Below are 15,759 nucleotides of genomic sequence, written 5' to 3'. Positions count from 1 at the left end.
CTTCCTGTTTTCCTGCAGCTTTCTGTTTTTCCCAGCATTATTGTCTTTCCCAAAGAACCCTGCCTTCTCGTGATTTGTTTCATGTTTAAAATCTCTAAAAGATAATGCCTCTTTATATTTTTTAAATGTGGCTCTTCTTGACTCTGAAAATGAAAGGTGCTATGAAAAATTATATACAAATAAGTTATGACATAGTATATGAGCTCATATTGCCTAAGAGTAAGACCATATTAGTACCTGCCTTGTAGTTTCCTGTGTAGATGAATACCAAAGTTTAATTATGAGATTTTAGTGATGGACTTTTAGCCTCTGGAAAGATTCTGAATTTTATCTCTTACAGGATTATTTGTCTTTTCTTACTCATGATTTCTGACTTGTCAGCTCTCATTTACTAAGATATATCTAAGTTCACTTCAAATCTGCTGCCTTTGTTACCAGGGTCTGAGATTAGTTTGGTCAATACTTTAAGGTAGCTAGCAAGATGGATAAATTGGGCCACATTTTTTGAAGGTGAATAAGAAATCTTTTTGATGGAAAAATCTTGATGTAGTTCATTAGTGTTTAGACTACAGTATTACTAGTTTTTAAACTGTTTTTTTCTAGCTATTGCAAAGTTCCTTAGTCATCTGAAGTTCTATCAGTACATTTTACACTCATTCCAACAGATGGAGGCCAAAAGACCTGCAATATTTAGTAACCGGCAAAAACCACACCATAGCCTTAAGTACTGATATACTTTTGTATTCCCTTTTAAACTGTTTTTCGTAAAGAGGGAGAAATGTGTTCATGCTTGTTTTCCTTTTTCTAGTTTTTCTTCTTATTAAAAGTTGTTATAACTTTTGCAAACCAAACGTTACTAATTTTGAAGCAGCGTGGTAGGTTTTTGGGATTTTATTATACTGTTCTTTCTGATTTTGTGTACATTTGAATATTTTCATAATACAATTTTTAAAGTTCTTGCAATTAATATTTTATACAGTCTATAAAATTGGGAAAAGAATAAGCATATGGAAGAGCTCAATAACACTATCAAGCACTGTGATTATAATTAACGTTTATAGACCTCCACCTAATTATAGAATACACATTTTGTTAAGAGTACATGCTCACCAAGATAATAAAATATATCTAAATACATTTCAAGTAATCAAAATCTTATAAAATATGTTCTCTGACAGTGGAATTAAATTAGAAAAATAGTAAAATCTTTAATAGCACTAAATATTTTTAAATTAACACACTTTTAAGTAACTTCTCAGTAAAAATGTCACAGAAGTCAATATTTTGGATTGATTGGTTTTAAAAATACAGCATATCAAAATTTGTAATATGTAGCTAAAGCAATGAATGCCTAGAGGGAAATTTATAGCTTTAAATACTTATATGAAAAAAGGAGGTTTAAAATGAATGATGTAAATTTCCACTTTCACATGCTAGAGACAAACAAATCAGACCAAAATAATACCAAAATAAATATAAGGAAGGTAATAATGGAGAGTAGATATCAATGAAATAGAAAAGAGATAATAGGCTTTGCTCCATGTATTTTGGATTTGATTTTTTTTTCAGCATCCAAAATCTTTTTAATAATATTTCATTGTATATACATGTACCACCTCTTCTTTAGCCGTTCATCCAACAATGGACACTTAGGTTACTTCCATACCCTGGACATTGTAAATAATGCTGCGGTGAACATTATGTCTTTTTGCCTTAGTGTTTTGGCTTTCTTCTGATAAACATCCAGAAGTAGAATTGCTGGGTCCTTCTTTGTCTCTTTTTATAGGCTTTGTTTTAAAGTCTATTTTGTCTGATATAAGTGTTGCTACCCCAACTTTTTTTTTGTTTTCATTTGCATGAAATATCTTTTTCCTTGCCTTTATCTGATCCCTCTCCTCATTTTTTTTTTTTTTTTTTTGCTGTTCTGATTGGGTGTTTTCTGCTACCTTGTCTTCCAAATTGCTAATACGATCCTCTGCATCATCTAATCTACTGTTGATTCCCTCTAATGCATTCTTTATTTCAGTTATTGTATTCTTAATTTATGACTGGTTCTTTTTTTATGTTTTCTGTCACCATTTTTATGTTTCTATCTCTTTGTTTAAGTTCTCACTGAGTTCATCATCTGGCTTTTTCTGGAGTTTGGTTCTGTTCTTTCATCTGGGACATGTTTCTTTATGTCCTCATTTTGGCTGCTTCCCTGTGTTTGTTTGAATATGTTAGCAAGATCTATGTCTCTAGGTCTTGATAGAGTTGGCTTCTGTAGTAGGTGTCCTGTGGGGCCCAGTAGAGGAGTCTCCCTCTTCACCTAAGCTGGATGCTCCAGGTATGTCACTTGTGTGGGTTGTGTGTGCCCTCCTGTTGAGCCTTGATTGCTGTTGGCACATCAGTGGGAGGGATTGACTCTCAGGCTGCTTGGCTGTTGGATCTGATTTTAAGTGAGTACGTAATTATGATTGTCATCTCTTCTCAATGAATTGATCCTTTTTATCACTATAAAATATCCCTCTGCATTTCTAGAAATTCTTCTTGAGTCCGTTTTGTATGATATCAATTTAGCTACTCCACCTTTCTTATCACTTATTGTTTGCACTGGGTATCTTTTTCTGACCTTTCAAACAAGTTGAATATTTATATTTAAAGACTTGAAGATGGCAATATAATTGGGTCTTGCTTTTTTTTTTTAAATGTAGTGTGAAAATCAGTTTTTTAATTGTAGTATTTAGTTCATAAACATTTAATGTAACTGTTAACAAGTTGGATTTAGGTCTACCATCTTGCCATTTGTTTTCTATTTGTCCCATTTTTTTTTTGTTGCCCTATTTCTTCTTTCCTGTCTTATTGTGGTTGATCAAATCTAATTTTTTTAGTATTCCACTTTATCTCTTCTCTTTTTAGGTATTCCCCTTCATATTTTTTCAAGTGGTTGCTCTAGAGAAATTAAAACACATGTCCTGTAATTATCACAGCCTTTTTAGAGTTAATATTATATCAATTTATGTAAAATATGAGAAACGTTACAATACTTTGTTATTATTGTCAGATATAGTTCATCTATATACTTTATAGTCCCATAATGCTGTTAAAATTATTGCTTTAAACAGTCATATATGTCTTTTAAAGAAATTAAAAGGTAAAACAGCCTTTTATATTTACCCACATTTTGGGGATCTTGGGAGTATCTTAAAAGAAAACAAGCAAGATACAGTCTGGCTTGAAGTAACTTGAGCTGTTTTTTGACAGTGTGGTACTGGTCTCATTGTGGAAGTTCGGCAGCCTCCCCGGCTCAAGGCTGGCTTAGAGACGTAAACATTAGAGACAGTGTTATAAGCCTCACTGGAACAACTCTCCTATAGATGTTCTCACTTCTTCCTCCTTCAAACACTTGATTATAATATTCAGAAACAAAAGAGGTCTCAAGTTTGGCATTGTGCTTTGAAGATGCCAGGTTACCAAAATGTTTCCAATGGGGATCATATTCCCCTCTGAAGGCTATAAAGCAGTGAGACAATAAAAATGCTCAGGCACATGGACTTTGGAAGCCAAAACAGTTATACAAACATTTAGCTAGTTAAGGCTAGGCTGACACAAAGGGCTATCATATCCCTATATGGGGCTCAAAGGCAAACAGCATTTTCCTGTCTGTCTTTTAATTCAAAGAAATCTCCTTATGATTAGAATTAGATCTCAGTAGGATCAGATATCCTAAATAGTCTCTTGATAGTACCTCTCAACAGTTATTGAAAGTCAGTCTATATGTGATATTTTGTGATAGGTTGAACTTTCATTTCAGTTGTTGATAAGCAAACTTCTCAATAACTTAGAGCTATTGAATGTGTCTTTAAATGTTTACACATTTGATATGATTTTAAAATCATATCAAATGTATAACAATTTAAACGTTAATCTAAAAGTTAAGATTAGTAACAGTTAAGTAAACTTAGTGTCTCTTGGAGTGTAATGTAATTTCTTTTCTGTTTTATAGTTGAGGACATGGTTGCTGCTGGAAAAACCATTCTTGAAAGGAATAATTTCACTGACTTCAAAAATGTGAGGTATGTATACGTCCAGATAGAAACCAATATTCACAATTGGTTTTTTCTGAAATGTTATTTTCTTATGGAAAATGAAAGCAGAGGTGGCAGATTTCATGATTTAAATGAAATTTCCTGAAACTGAGCATATACTTCATTGGTAGTATAAATTTAATAAAGAAGACTTCATCCCATGTTTCAACGTCTTCTAATAATCATCACTTATAATTTAGACAGAGAAGTATATTTAAGCAATGGGTAGTTACCAGTCCACTTTCCTCAATATGTGCATTCCTGTAAAATTGTGTATATATTGAATTTCTTTAGAAAATATTTTATGTGATTTAAAAATACGTTATTATACTTCCAGCATGAAATTAACTTGAATTGGTTGCCTGCTGAACTGGACTCTGGCATTTGTCTAAGTTTGAGCAAAAGCACAACATGTTCAATTTGGCAACTGTTTTTTCTTTTAAAAAGACTTCTGACTTTGCCTTGTGGGACCAATGCAGTACCAAGGCAGGTATAGTAGAGATGACTTCTAACACCTCTGAACTGGAATCCAGAGACAACTGAATTCTAATGCTATCCCTGCTATTTGCTGTGTACTGTGCATGTACCAGCAGTGTTACTTTAGACAAGTCTTTTAACCTCTCTCAGATAATTCCTGCTCTGTCTGCGTGTAGGCTCAAATGAGACTGTGTGTGAAGATCCTCTGAAAACTGTTAAGCAGTATCCATGAGTGATAATGACAAGGAGCAGATGGTATTTGAGACCCTTTGGCCAAAAGCAGCACATTTCCTTCCCAGTCATAGCAGTGCTTGTTGGAAGAACGGACATTAGATTAGGAGTCAAGAGCCCTGAGTGTAAATCTTAGCTCTACCACTGCCTAACTTTGACTTTCGGAAGTCTCTTAAAGTTTGAGGATCTTGGCTTCCCCATCTTTAAAATAAAAGGGTTGAGTAAACCCTCGATTTGCTTCTAGCTTTTAATTTACTTGAATTCTATGTTATATGACTCGTGTACTTGAACTCTGTTATATGACTCGTGTTTCACAGAGGGAAAATCTAGTCTCCTTTTCTACTTGGTGAAAATTTTTCAATGTGTTGCTCATGTGACTTTACCTTTTCAGTCTTATATTGCTGCAATATAGCACTTCTGTGCCTTCCACACTCCCACTCACTTTGTCTTTTTTGTGTGTGCATATGAGACTCACTTCTAGTTTGAACAGGCAAATATTTCTAGGCTTTGATTATTGTTACACATGTACCTTGCTTCACTCAAAATAAATGGACTTTTAAAACTGTAAATTGTTTTTTAAGTGCTTAAATCATATTTAAAAAATTTTTTTTAGTCACAGTTATCTAACTTTTTTTTAATTAAAGTTTTTGTTCTTTGTTTTTAATTGTTTATTGGGGTGACAAATGTTAGTAAAGGTACATAGATTTCAAGTGTACAGGTCTGTAATCTAACTTATTTTCATTGTTAAACAAGATGCTTTAGTGATGATAAAGTTTTTTTAACGGTGATATAATTCATTTCACTATTGAAATGTCGTTTGGTAAGGGACTGATGGCTTTTATTAAAGAAGAAATCACGCCATCTACTGGCTATGTCTTGCAATAATGGAACCCTACTTGTGCTTGAGTGTCCTATAATTTTTTTAAAAGATTGATTGCAGAGGCATATCTTAGGAGAATTAAAGCTTAATATGATAAGGACAGAAGTGATAAGACAGAATGCCAACTCAGAATTCATGAAGATTATACTGAGCTATTAAGATCTTCCCTGATGAAGAGTTTACGTTACTGTGAACTTACACATGAGAACTGTGTGAATACTCAAAAGTGTATAAAGAAAAAGAGTAAAAGAGATGTTTGAGTGGCAATCTGTTTACTTTAGGTAGCCTATTTTGGATCTCTTTAATATTTATGTGTTTTATCATGAAAAATTGCTTTAAACTTGTAGAACTGATCTGTCAATTATCTCTACCTTTCTGTTTTAGAATGGGTTTCCACATGCCACCATTCTGTTCCATTTCCCACTTGCACCTTCATGTTCTGGCACCAGTCGATCAGCTTGGCTTTTTTTCAAAGTTGGTTTATAGAATGAATTCCTATTGGTTTATCACAGTAAGTGTTGTTATTATACTAGCAGCATACAAAAATATTTAAAATATTTGTCCTTTTGGTTGTAGTTTTTCTTTTCTTAGGAATAGCTCTCACAGGCTTGATCATGTGTTTTAACATATTGGTTGCACATATCCAAACGAATATTTTTAATTTGGGGGATTTTCCAGTTTATCAGATCTGTAGAGAGAGAAGCTATGGCTAAGTCTCACCATTACAAGTAGAAGATCTGATATAGAAGAAAATTGGCATTAATAGTTCAGAATTCAGAATCAAATCTGGATTCAAATACTAGCTTCATTAGTTACTTGAGAGACCATGTGCAAGTTACTTAAACTTTTTAAGGCCCAAGTTCTTTATCTATTACCTGTAGATAGGTAATAGTGCCTACCTCTAGGGTTGATAAAAGGATTGATAAAATTTACATGTAAAGCACTTAAAACTGTACCTTGCAAATAGTAAGTACTCAGTAAGTGTTATCTGCTGCCTCTATCATCAACATCACTGTAGAAATTGAGTTTTTGGAATTTCTGATAGTTTATACTCCTTAGAAAAGTGCTGCAGTAGTAGCATTATCTACCAGATCTGAGGTTGAAGCTTTGCGCCTAGAAAATTGCAAAATTTTGCTTTGCTAAGACAAAAGTAGAATAGAATTCAGCTGATTATAGGCCTGTGGCCTGACAGTTAAGTCTTAGTTATTTAATGACTCTGTCCTTCCAGGGCACTTGACTACTAATTTACCAGTCCCCTATTTTATGTGTACATGATAATACCTGTAGTTGCTATAGCTGAATAATTATAAAATTGCAAATTAAATAATTCCCATTAGTTAATGCATATTATTATAGACATAGTATATAAGAAATTAAAAAGCAACTGATTTCTAGAAACTTCGTATTTGAAACTATTATCCCTTTCTTCAATTTGTCTAGATATTTTATTTAATTAAAAATATATTTAAGAAAGGTGTGTGTGTGTGTGTGGTGTGTGTGTGTGTGTGTGTGTGTGTGTGTGTGTGTGTATTTGAAATAAAGTGGGAGATTCTTCAGGATAGTTCGTTTGGTCTCTAAAATATCAGTGGGATAAAAAAGGATTCTTGTTATTTGTATTGGATCTATGTGATCCATGCTTTTATAATTTAAAAAAATGAAAAATATGGTTTTGTAAAATAATCACAGGGACATAAAGTGGAGTATGGGAATATATATTATAGTCAATAATATTATAACTATGTATGGTGCTAGGTGGGTACTAGATTTATTGGGGGTGAATACTTCATCAAGTATATAAATGTCTAATTACTGTTTTGTACACATGAAACTAATATAATATTGTATGTCAACTGTAATTGAAAAATAAATTTTTTAAAAAAGGAATGGAATTCTCACCCATGCTGGAACATGGATGAACATTTAGGACACTATGCTTAGGGAAATAAGCCAAACAGTATATGATTCCACTTATATGAGGTACCTGGAGTAGTCAAACTCATAGAGACAGAAAGTAGAATGGAGGTTACCAAGAGCTGGGTGGTGGGAATGGGGAGTTCTTGTTCAATGGATGTAGAGTTTTCTGTTTTGCAAGATGAGAAGTGTTTTGGAGATGGATGGTAGTGATGGTTGCACAACGGTGTGAATGTCTTTGATACTACTGAACTGTTTACCTGAAAAAACGGTGAAGATATTAAATTTTATTATGTGTATTTTGCCGCTATAAAAAATCTAAAAACAACAGAAAACAATACATTTTTGGATGTTTTTAACTGTATTTCATTACGTGATTTTTCAGTTGGAAAAAAATGAATGAAGAAAGGTATAAGGTCTGCTAATGGTTTATCCTGGGAATCTGAACTCTTCTTAAATCTGTCAGTAAATATTGAGATTTGGAAAAAAATCAAGATAAAGATATTAAAGTTTATTTCGAAATTTCTGATATAGTGTTTCAAATATATAAGATGATTGAGAAAATTATCTGAAATGATACAACTAGAAAACTTTAGTTTACTTTTAATTTTTTTAATAGACTTTATTTTTAGGGCAGTTTTAGGTTCAGAGCAAACCCAAATGGAAAGTACAGAGTTCCCATATACCACTATCCCTACACACTGACAGTCTTTCCACTATTAACATCCTACATCACAGTGATACATTTGTTATAATCCATGAAACTATATTGACACATCATTATAACCCAAAGTCCATAGTTTACATTAGTGTTCACTCTTGGTGGTGTACATTCTGTGGGTTTGGAAAATGTATAATGACATGTGTCCACCATCAAAATATCATACAGAATAGTTTCACTGCCCTAAAAATCCTCTGTTCTGCCTATTCATCTGTCCTTTGCCCTTAATCCCTGGTAACCTCTGATGTTTTTAATGTCTTCACAGTTTGCCTTTTCCAGAATGTCATATAGTTGGAATCATACAGTATGTACCCTTTTCGGAATGGCTTTTTTCATGTAGTAGTATTCATTTAAGGTTTCTCCATGTCTAGTTTACATTTTAAAACTTTAGTATTTATTTTCCTTTTCTTATTGAGACTTTTTAACGAATATGCTATGTGGATAAAAATATGTCTATATACAATATAGAATACCTTTACTATAGTTTATAAAACTACTACATTTAGTTTTTTTGTAAGATATTTTTAGGAACAGAATATGCAGTATTCAGCTCTTTTGCTGTTGTTTATTATAATGGGGATGCCAGTAGAATTATTTCATACAGGCTCTGATAACTGGAATAAAAAATGTTATATTTTTAAAATTACAGGCCGATTATTTGATTGAAAAACTAAGAACATGAAAATGTCAACAGTGGAAGATTGTCTTAATCTTGGCTCAACATAAACTAATATGATGGTCCCTTTTAAGTCAAATTACAATGTAAGGTTTGTTGGGTTTGTGAGAGGCTGTTACTGGATAGCCTTAAATTTTTTCTGATTGTCTTTTTCCTGAGATCTGTGATATAGTTACATGAATACTTTGTCATTTACTTCTTTGTTTTAATGGTTACTTGTCTAAGGTATAAGATAACTATAGACAAAATCCCATTAAAACAAATTCTGTCAATCAAGAAGGGCTCTGTATTAAACAGAGTTCAAATACTTTCATTTCTCAGTATATCGTCCATTATAATAGTGATTTAGTATGAAGAATTAACTGGTATAGAAAGTACATTGTTGGAGCCTTATACTGTGAAAGAGAAAGAGAAATTAACTATTTCTTGACAGTTCCATAATTTTGCACATAAAATATCAAAATAAATAGTACCATATTACACAGTGATCCCTTGTCTTGTTGGTGGAAGGAATTGTGTAACTTTTTATTCAGATTTCAGATGGTGTTTTCACTTCTTAAAGCCTAGCATCTTTGTAATAAATTGGTCCTGAAAGCTATATAATACATATATAATAATTTCTAACAGTGAATTGACAATAATAAGCAATCTGGCTACCCCAGAGAATTCACTGTAATGGAATTTTACCTGTAACAACATAAATGGGGGAGAAACATAAAATGTGTATTAATGTATTAAAATTGGCAGAAACTGTTGCTTTATGGCTTGTTTATTGTACCAAAGGAAAATTAGAATTAAAAAATGATTAGATCTAGCTTTTATTGTGAAAAGGTCCGGGTTTGAAAATAAAGATAGCTAGTCTTGGATGAGAGAATTTATTTTAATAACACAATATTAATATTATTGGTATATTATTTTATGAGACATATTTAAGAATTGTCTTTTGTTGCTAATCGACACTAGCAATAGTGAATGTGAATGAAGAGTAGGTACTAAAAGCTAATCCTACATTGTGCCAGTGTATATTACTACTATCTACATGAATAAAGTGAACATGAGGATTAAAGTATTGATGTTGGAAATAGGCTTAGAGGGCTAGTTTTCTTCCTGATTTTTTGGCTTGATATTAAACATAGTTTTAAGTAATAAAATGCTAATTACAATATTTAGTTACAATATCTGGAATCAATATTGTTTAGTTCATTCATTTATTAATTCAGCAAACATTTGCTGAGCATTTAATGTGTACCAGACACTGCCAGGATCAGGAAATACAGCGTGAAAAAGGACAGTCTGCCTTCAGTCGCTAATACAAGGGTCAGACAAAACCAGTGATTACATTTTAGTGTGTTAAAAGTGCTATTTTGTCCACAGAAGAGTCTGTGAAGAGGGAAACACTTTTGAGAGCAGGTAGTACAACTGAGTATTTAAGACTCTTATGTTAGGCAGGTAGACAGTGGAAATTGTCTCTCTAGGCTGAGACCCAGATGTACTTTCCTTGTGTTCTGCTTCGATTAATTACTTGAAATAATTTCTTGAAATGAATGTCCAAATTCTTTTATTCACTGGAGGTGGAGAAAGGAATTTGAAAGTAGGGGGTATAGACTTTCAAAATTAGATTTACGGTTTTTCTGCACTACTTTAAATAGCTTGCTAAGTATCCACATAGATTAGCACTTACAAGTTTTTATAAATCAGTTCAACTATGACCAGCTACAGAACAGGAATATTCAACATGTGCACCATGTTGTACTGTGTGAACTAGCAATGATGTAATTGACAATGTTATGATAATAACATGTACGGTATTTAAGGAATTCTCAAATGCCTTATGGACCTTTTAAAAAATGTGATTAGCTAGTTGATTTAATTTATATATGTTTATACTTTTACAATAAGTTTTTCTTTGTTGGAAAACCCTTGGGACTTTACATTTTTAATGGTAGTTCTCTTTTACTTGTACAGATTAGTAATCAAATTACTACAATTAAAATTAATTCAGCTTTTTCAGTAGTTTAAGAATTTGGTAACTCTCTAGGTATTTTTAATATTAGCTCAATGCAGTTAATTCATAACCTGTCTTAAAAATGTTTAAAGTAGTATCGAGAGCATTATTTATGCATGTTGTGATACTGTTTGTTTGTAATTGAAGAATTGTAAAATTATTAATCATGAGCTATTTCAAACTGTGCTTAACGAAAATAAAGCTAAATAAATGTGGAAAAATACTGTGTCAATTTTGCAGTTTTGAACTTTTTGTTTGTTTTTAAAGACTTTATATTTTTAGAGTGGTTTTAGGTTCACAGCAAAATTGAGAGGAGGGGGCAGACATTTCCCATACACCCCCTGTCCCCACACATGCACAGCCTCCCCTGGTATCAACATTCCCCACCAGAGTAGTTCATTTGTTACAATTGATGAACCTACATTGATACATCCTAATTACCAAAGTCCATAGTTTATTTTAGGGTTCACTCTTGGTGTTGTACATTCTATGGGTTTGGACAAATGTATAATGACATATATTTATCATTATAGTATCATACCAAGTATTTTCACTGTTGTAAAAATCCTCTGTGCTCTGCCTATTCATCCCTGCCTCTCCAAACTCTGGAAACCACCGATCTTTTTACTGTCTGCATAATTTCATCTTTTCCAGAATGTCATGTAGTTGGAGTCATACAGTATGTAGCCTTTCAAGACTTGCTTCTTTTACTTAGTAATACACATTTAAGGTTTCTCCATGTCTATTTATGGCTTGATAGCTCACTTCTTTTTAGTGCTGAATAATAGTGCATTGTCAGGACGCATCACAGTTTTATCCAGTCACTACTGAGGGATACCTTGCTTGCTTCCAAGTTTTGTGAATTATGAATAAAGCTTCTATAAACACCTGTATGCCGGTTTTTGTGTGGATGTACGTTTTTAACTCCTTTGGGTAAATACCAAGGAGCACGATTGCTGGATCATATGGTAAGACCATGTCAGTTTTCTTTAAAATTGCCAAACTATCTTCCAAAGTGGCTGTACCATTTTGCATTCCCACCATCAATAAACGAGAATTCCTGTTGCTCCACATTCTTGCAAGAATTTGGTGTTGTGTTTGGGATTTTGGCCATTCTAGTAGGTGTATAGTGGTATCATTATTTTAATTTGCATTTCCCTGATGACATATGATACGAAGCATCCTTTCATATGCTTATTTGCCATCTGTATGTCTTCTTTGGTTAGATGTCTGTTAAGATTGTTGGCCTATTTTTAATTGGGTTGTTTTCTCATTGTTGATTTTTAAGAGTTTTTGCATATTTTTGGTAACAGTCTATTATCAGCTGTGTCTTTTGTAAATATTTTCTCCCAGTCTGCTGCTTGTCTCAGTCTCTCAACATTGTCTTTCATGGAGCAGTTTTCAATTTTAATGATTTCCAGCTTATCAGTTATTTCTTTCATGGATCATGCCCTTGATTTGTAGCTAAGCAGTTATTGCCATATCCAAGGTCACCTGTATTTTCTGTTATCTTTTAGGAGTTTTATAGTTTTGCCTCTTACATTTAGGTCAATGATCCATTTTGAGGTAATTTTTAAAAGGTTGTAGTGTCTGTGTCTAGATTTTTTTTTTTTTTTTTTAATGTGGATTCCAATTGTACCAGCACAGTTTGTTATAAAGACTATTTTTACTCTATTGTATTGCCTTCGCTCCTTTGTCAAAGATCAGTTGACTCTATTTATATGGATCTATTTCTGGGCTCCCTGTTCTGTTCCATTGATCTATTTGTTTTCACCAATACCGCTGTCTTGATTAAGCTTTATAGTAAGTCTTGAAGTCAGGCAGTGTCAGTCCTCCAAACTTGGTCATCTTCTTCAATATTGTGTTGGCTATTCTGGGCCTTTTGCCTTTCCATATAAACTTTGAAATCAGTTTGTCAGTACTACAAAATAACTTGCTAGGATTTTGATTGGGATTGCAGTCAATGTAGAGAGCAGTGTGGGAAGGACTGACATCCTAATGAGTTTTCCTATCCATAAACTTGGAAAACCTCCCCATGTATTTGGTTGTTTGATTTTGTTCATCAGAGTTTTGTACTTTTCCTTGTATAGATATTACACATATTTTGTTAGATTTATACCTAAGTATTTCATTTTGGGGCATATGAGTGTAAATGATACTGTGTTTTTAATTTAAAATTCCACTTGTTCATTGCTGGTATACAGGAAAACAGTTGACTTTTGCATATTAACTTTGTATCCTACAACCTTGGAATAATGGCTTATTAGTTCCAGTTCTTTTATTGATTCTTTTGGATTCTCTACCTAGATGATCATGTCATCTGTAAACAGTTTATGTCTTCTCAATCAGTATAGCTTTTCATTTCCTTTTATTGTCTTATTGCATTAACTAAACCTTCCAGTATAATGTTGAAAAAGAGTGGTGAGAGGGGACATCCTTGCCTTGTACTTGATCTTAATGAGAAAGCACTGAGTTTCTCCCCATTAAGTATGATGTTAGCTGTAGGTTTTTTTTTAGAAGTTCTTTATCAAAGTTCAGGAAGTTGGTAGCTAGTCCTAGCTTACTGAAAGTTTTTAACATAAATGTGTGTTGGATTTCGTCACATGCTTTTTCTGCATCTGTGACATAATTTGATTTTTCTGTTTTAAACCTGTTGGTGTGATGGGTTATACTAATTTTTGAATGTTGAACAAGACTTGCATACCTGGGAAAAATCCCACTTGATAATAATGGACTTTCTTAATAGTACTAAAATAGGTTCGAATGAAAGCTGTTTAATAAATTAGCTGATCCTGGTGTATAAAAAGTTCACTATCAGAGATGTAGACATAACTCTTCTTCATATAAAAATCCAAGGTCAAGAGCACAGTCTTTTTTATTGCAACATTCATACATTTCTAAATATTGATGTCAAAAAGTCATCTACAAAAGTTGATGCTCATACTTTCATTAAATACCCATTATTACAGTTCACTATAATGAAGCCAATACCTATTGATTCATCTGTTTATGAATCAGTTTTTATTCTAGCAATATAAATACAAAAACTGATCTCTGATTCAGCTTAAATAAACTTGATATCTTACAATCTTGATCTCATTGCAAACAAAATAATCAAATTAGGGACTGGCCTAAAGAGGACAGGCATCCTTAATTTTGGCAGGCCCTACATTAGGCTCCTCTTGGAAAACTTTCTATTTCACCCAGTTGCTGAGATACGGGGACAATTGTTCTGTAGCCTAGCTCAATCAGGCTGCCATCTTATATCTGCCTGGAAATGTATGGCCCTTGATTATTTGAATTGTGGTATCATTAGAGTTTAAGGGTGAACAGGAGAGAAGGCTGAATCTACAGACTATGTTCCTTCACATTTTTTTTCTATGCACAGAACCAGTTTCACAGGCAACAAATTAGTGGACCTAGTTTGCAACTAGGACTTCAGATTTGCTCAGGGGAGTCTTTTGATTAGAAGACAAGATCTACTTTTCTCCACTTTTAGAGATCCTGCTTTTTGGAAATTTGACCTCAAGGAACCAAGTTATTAAATGAACTGCAGCTGTTTAAGTTTGAAATGGTGCCTCAGGGTCCCAGCTTGTTCACTTTTCCCCCCCAAGAGCACCCAGTGTTAGTTCTCTCTTCTCTTTCTGAATTATCTCCATCGCATGAAACTAGAAGTCCCACAGGAATGCATCACTATAGTGAAGTTTCCATACTTCTTTTATAATTTTTTCCAATAAAACTTTATTCTTCAAACTGTTCAAAAGCCCCTTGTTTTTTTTACTTATTTCAAAAGTCTTCTAGTCTTAATACATATGAAGACAACTTTTCTCCCTCCTATTGATGCACAAATCCCTATGGTTCTCTGTGATACACAATCCCTTTTCAAGCGTTAGATGCTCAGTCTGATACAGATGTATGGGAGTTTTTACGTTATACATGACCTCTGCTGCTAGGAATTGTTAACTCTCTAGTCATTTTCTTTCTTCACTGACTCTGTGTCCTACTAGTCTCAATACCATAGTGGCCGGTTATAACGAGAACTCAACATTCTCCTTTCCAACTCCTTGTCCTTACTTCCCAGGAATACCTCTCGTTTTTCAATAATCAGAAGCCTCCAATGCTTGCACAATAGTAATCTCACTTGAGGGGCTGAGTCTCTAAGAGGTCTGCCCTGGTGGATGAAGCATGGATGGAGCTTTGGATCAGTTCCGAGAACACAGACTATGAAATGCCTTGCCACTTCCAGTACAGATTAAAAAAAAAAAAAAAAATTGCAAGTCTTTAGTTGCTAATTTGAACACCACCTTCCAAAACCCATACTCTCCTGCTGCTACTTAACTACCCTAGTAAGCCTAAAACATTAAACAGTTCTGGCTACGAGGTCCTTCCAAGACAGTGAATGATTTCAGAGTAGTTGCACACTAACCCTAATGGGCTACACAGGGTTAATTTCTACTTCACCAGACCATGCATCCAGTTGTTTGAGATTTGTGATGTAGACACTCTCCTGCTTATTTCTGGAATGAAGAATTAGTGGGGACTTAGTCATGAACCTTAGCTCAAAGGATCCCATGTGAAAAACCAGTGAAATTTGAATTCATCTGGGTTCTCCTAAGCCCCGTAGTCTCATTTGCACAGCATCATATTGATCTTGGCATGAAAACCAGCACCTCTTTAAAAAGTTGCCTCATCAAAATCGCATGTGTTTGGTAATTTGCTAGGTTTGAGGGACGGGATACGTCAAGCACTGCACATCCTCCCCCTAGCATTTCCTTGATTCCGTCCCACTTT

At 33.6% G+C, this 15,759-nt stretch overlaps 1 protein-coding gene across 3 annotated transcripts in view; it reads left to right on the top strand.

The window, feature by feature from the left end:
• The window catches only part of HINT3 (histidine triad nucleotide binding protein 3), a 29,120-nt gene extending 17,920 nt beyond the window's left edge, over positions 1 to 11,200 (top strand). For 2 of the 3 annotated variants that reach the window (XM_074333543.2, XM_074333542.2), the window contains 4 exons: positions 3,986 to 4,055; positions 6,040 to 6,166; positions 8,553 to 8,591; positions 8,937 to 11,200. In XM_074333543.2, the coding sequence (XP_074189644.1) occupies positions 3,986 to 4,055; positions 6,040 to 6,166; positions 8,553 to 8,591; positions 8,937 to 8,969 (269 nt within the window). In that variant the 3' untranslated portion in view covers positions 8,970 to 11,200. The remainder of the gene's footprint in view (positions 1 to 3,985; positions 4,056 to 6,039; positions 6,167 to 8,552; positions 8,592 to 8,936) is intronic. The other variant, XM_019729479.3, reaches the window with a different exon arrangement.
• The last annotated feature ends 4,559 nt before the right edge of the window (positions 11,201 to 15,759 follow it).

This window comes from Rhinolophus sinicus, chromosome 2, assembly GCF_057876585.1.
Source record: "Rhinolophus sinicus isolate RSI-liver-muscle chromosome 2, RSI-T2T, whole genome shotgun sequence".
Classification (NCBI taxonomy): domain Eukaryota; kingdom Metazoa; phylum Chordata; class Mammalia; order Chiroptera; family Rhinolophidae; genus Rhinolophus; species Rhinolophus sinicus.
Note: the sequence above shows the minus strand (reverse complement) of the source record. Positions and strands in the feature narration are given on the sequence as shown.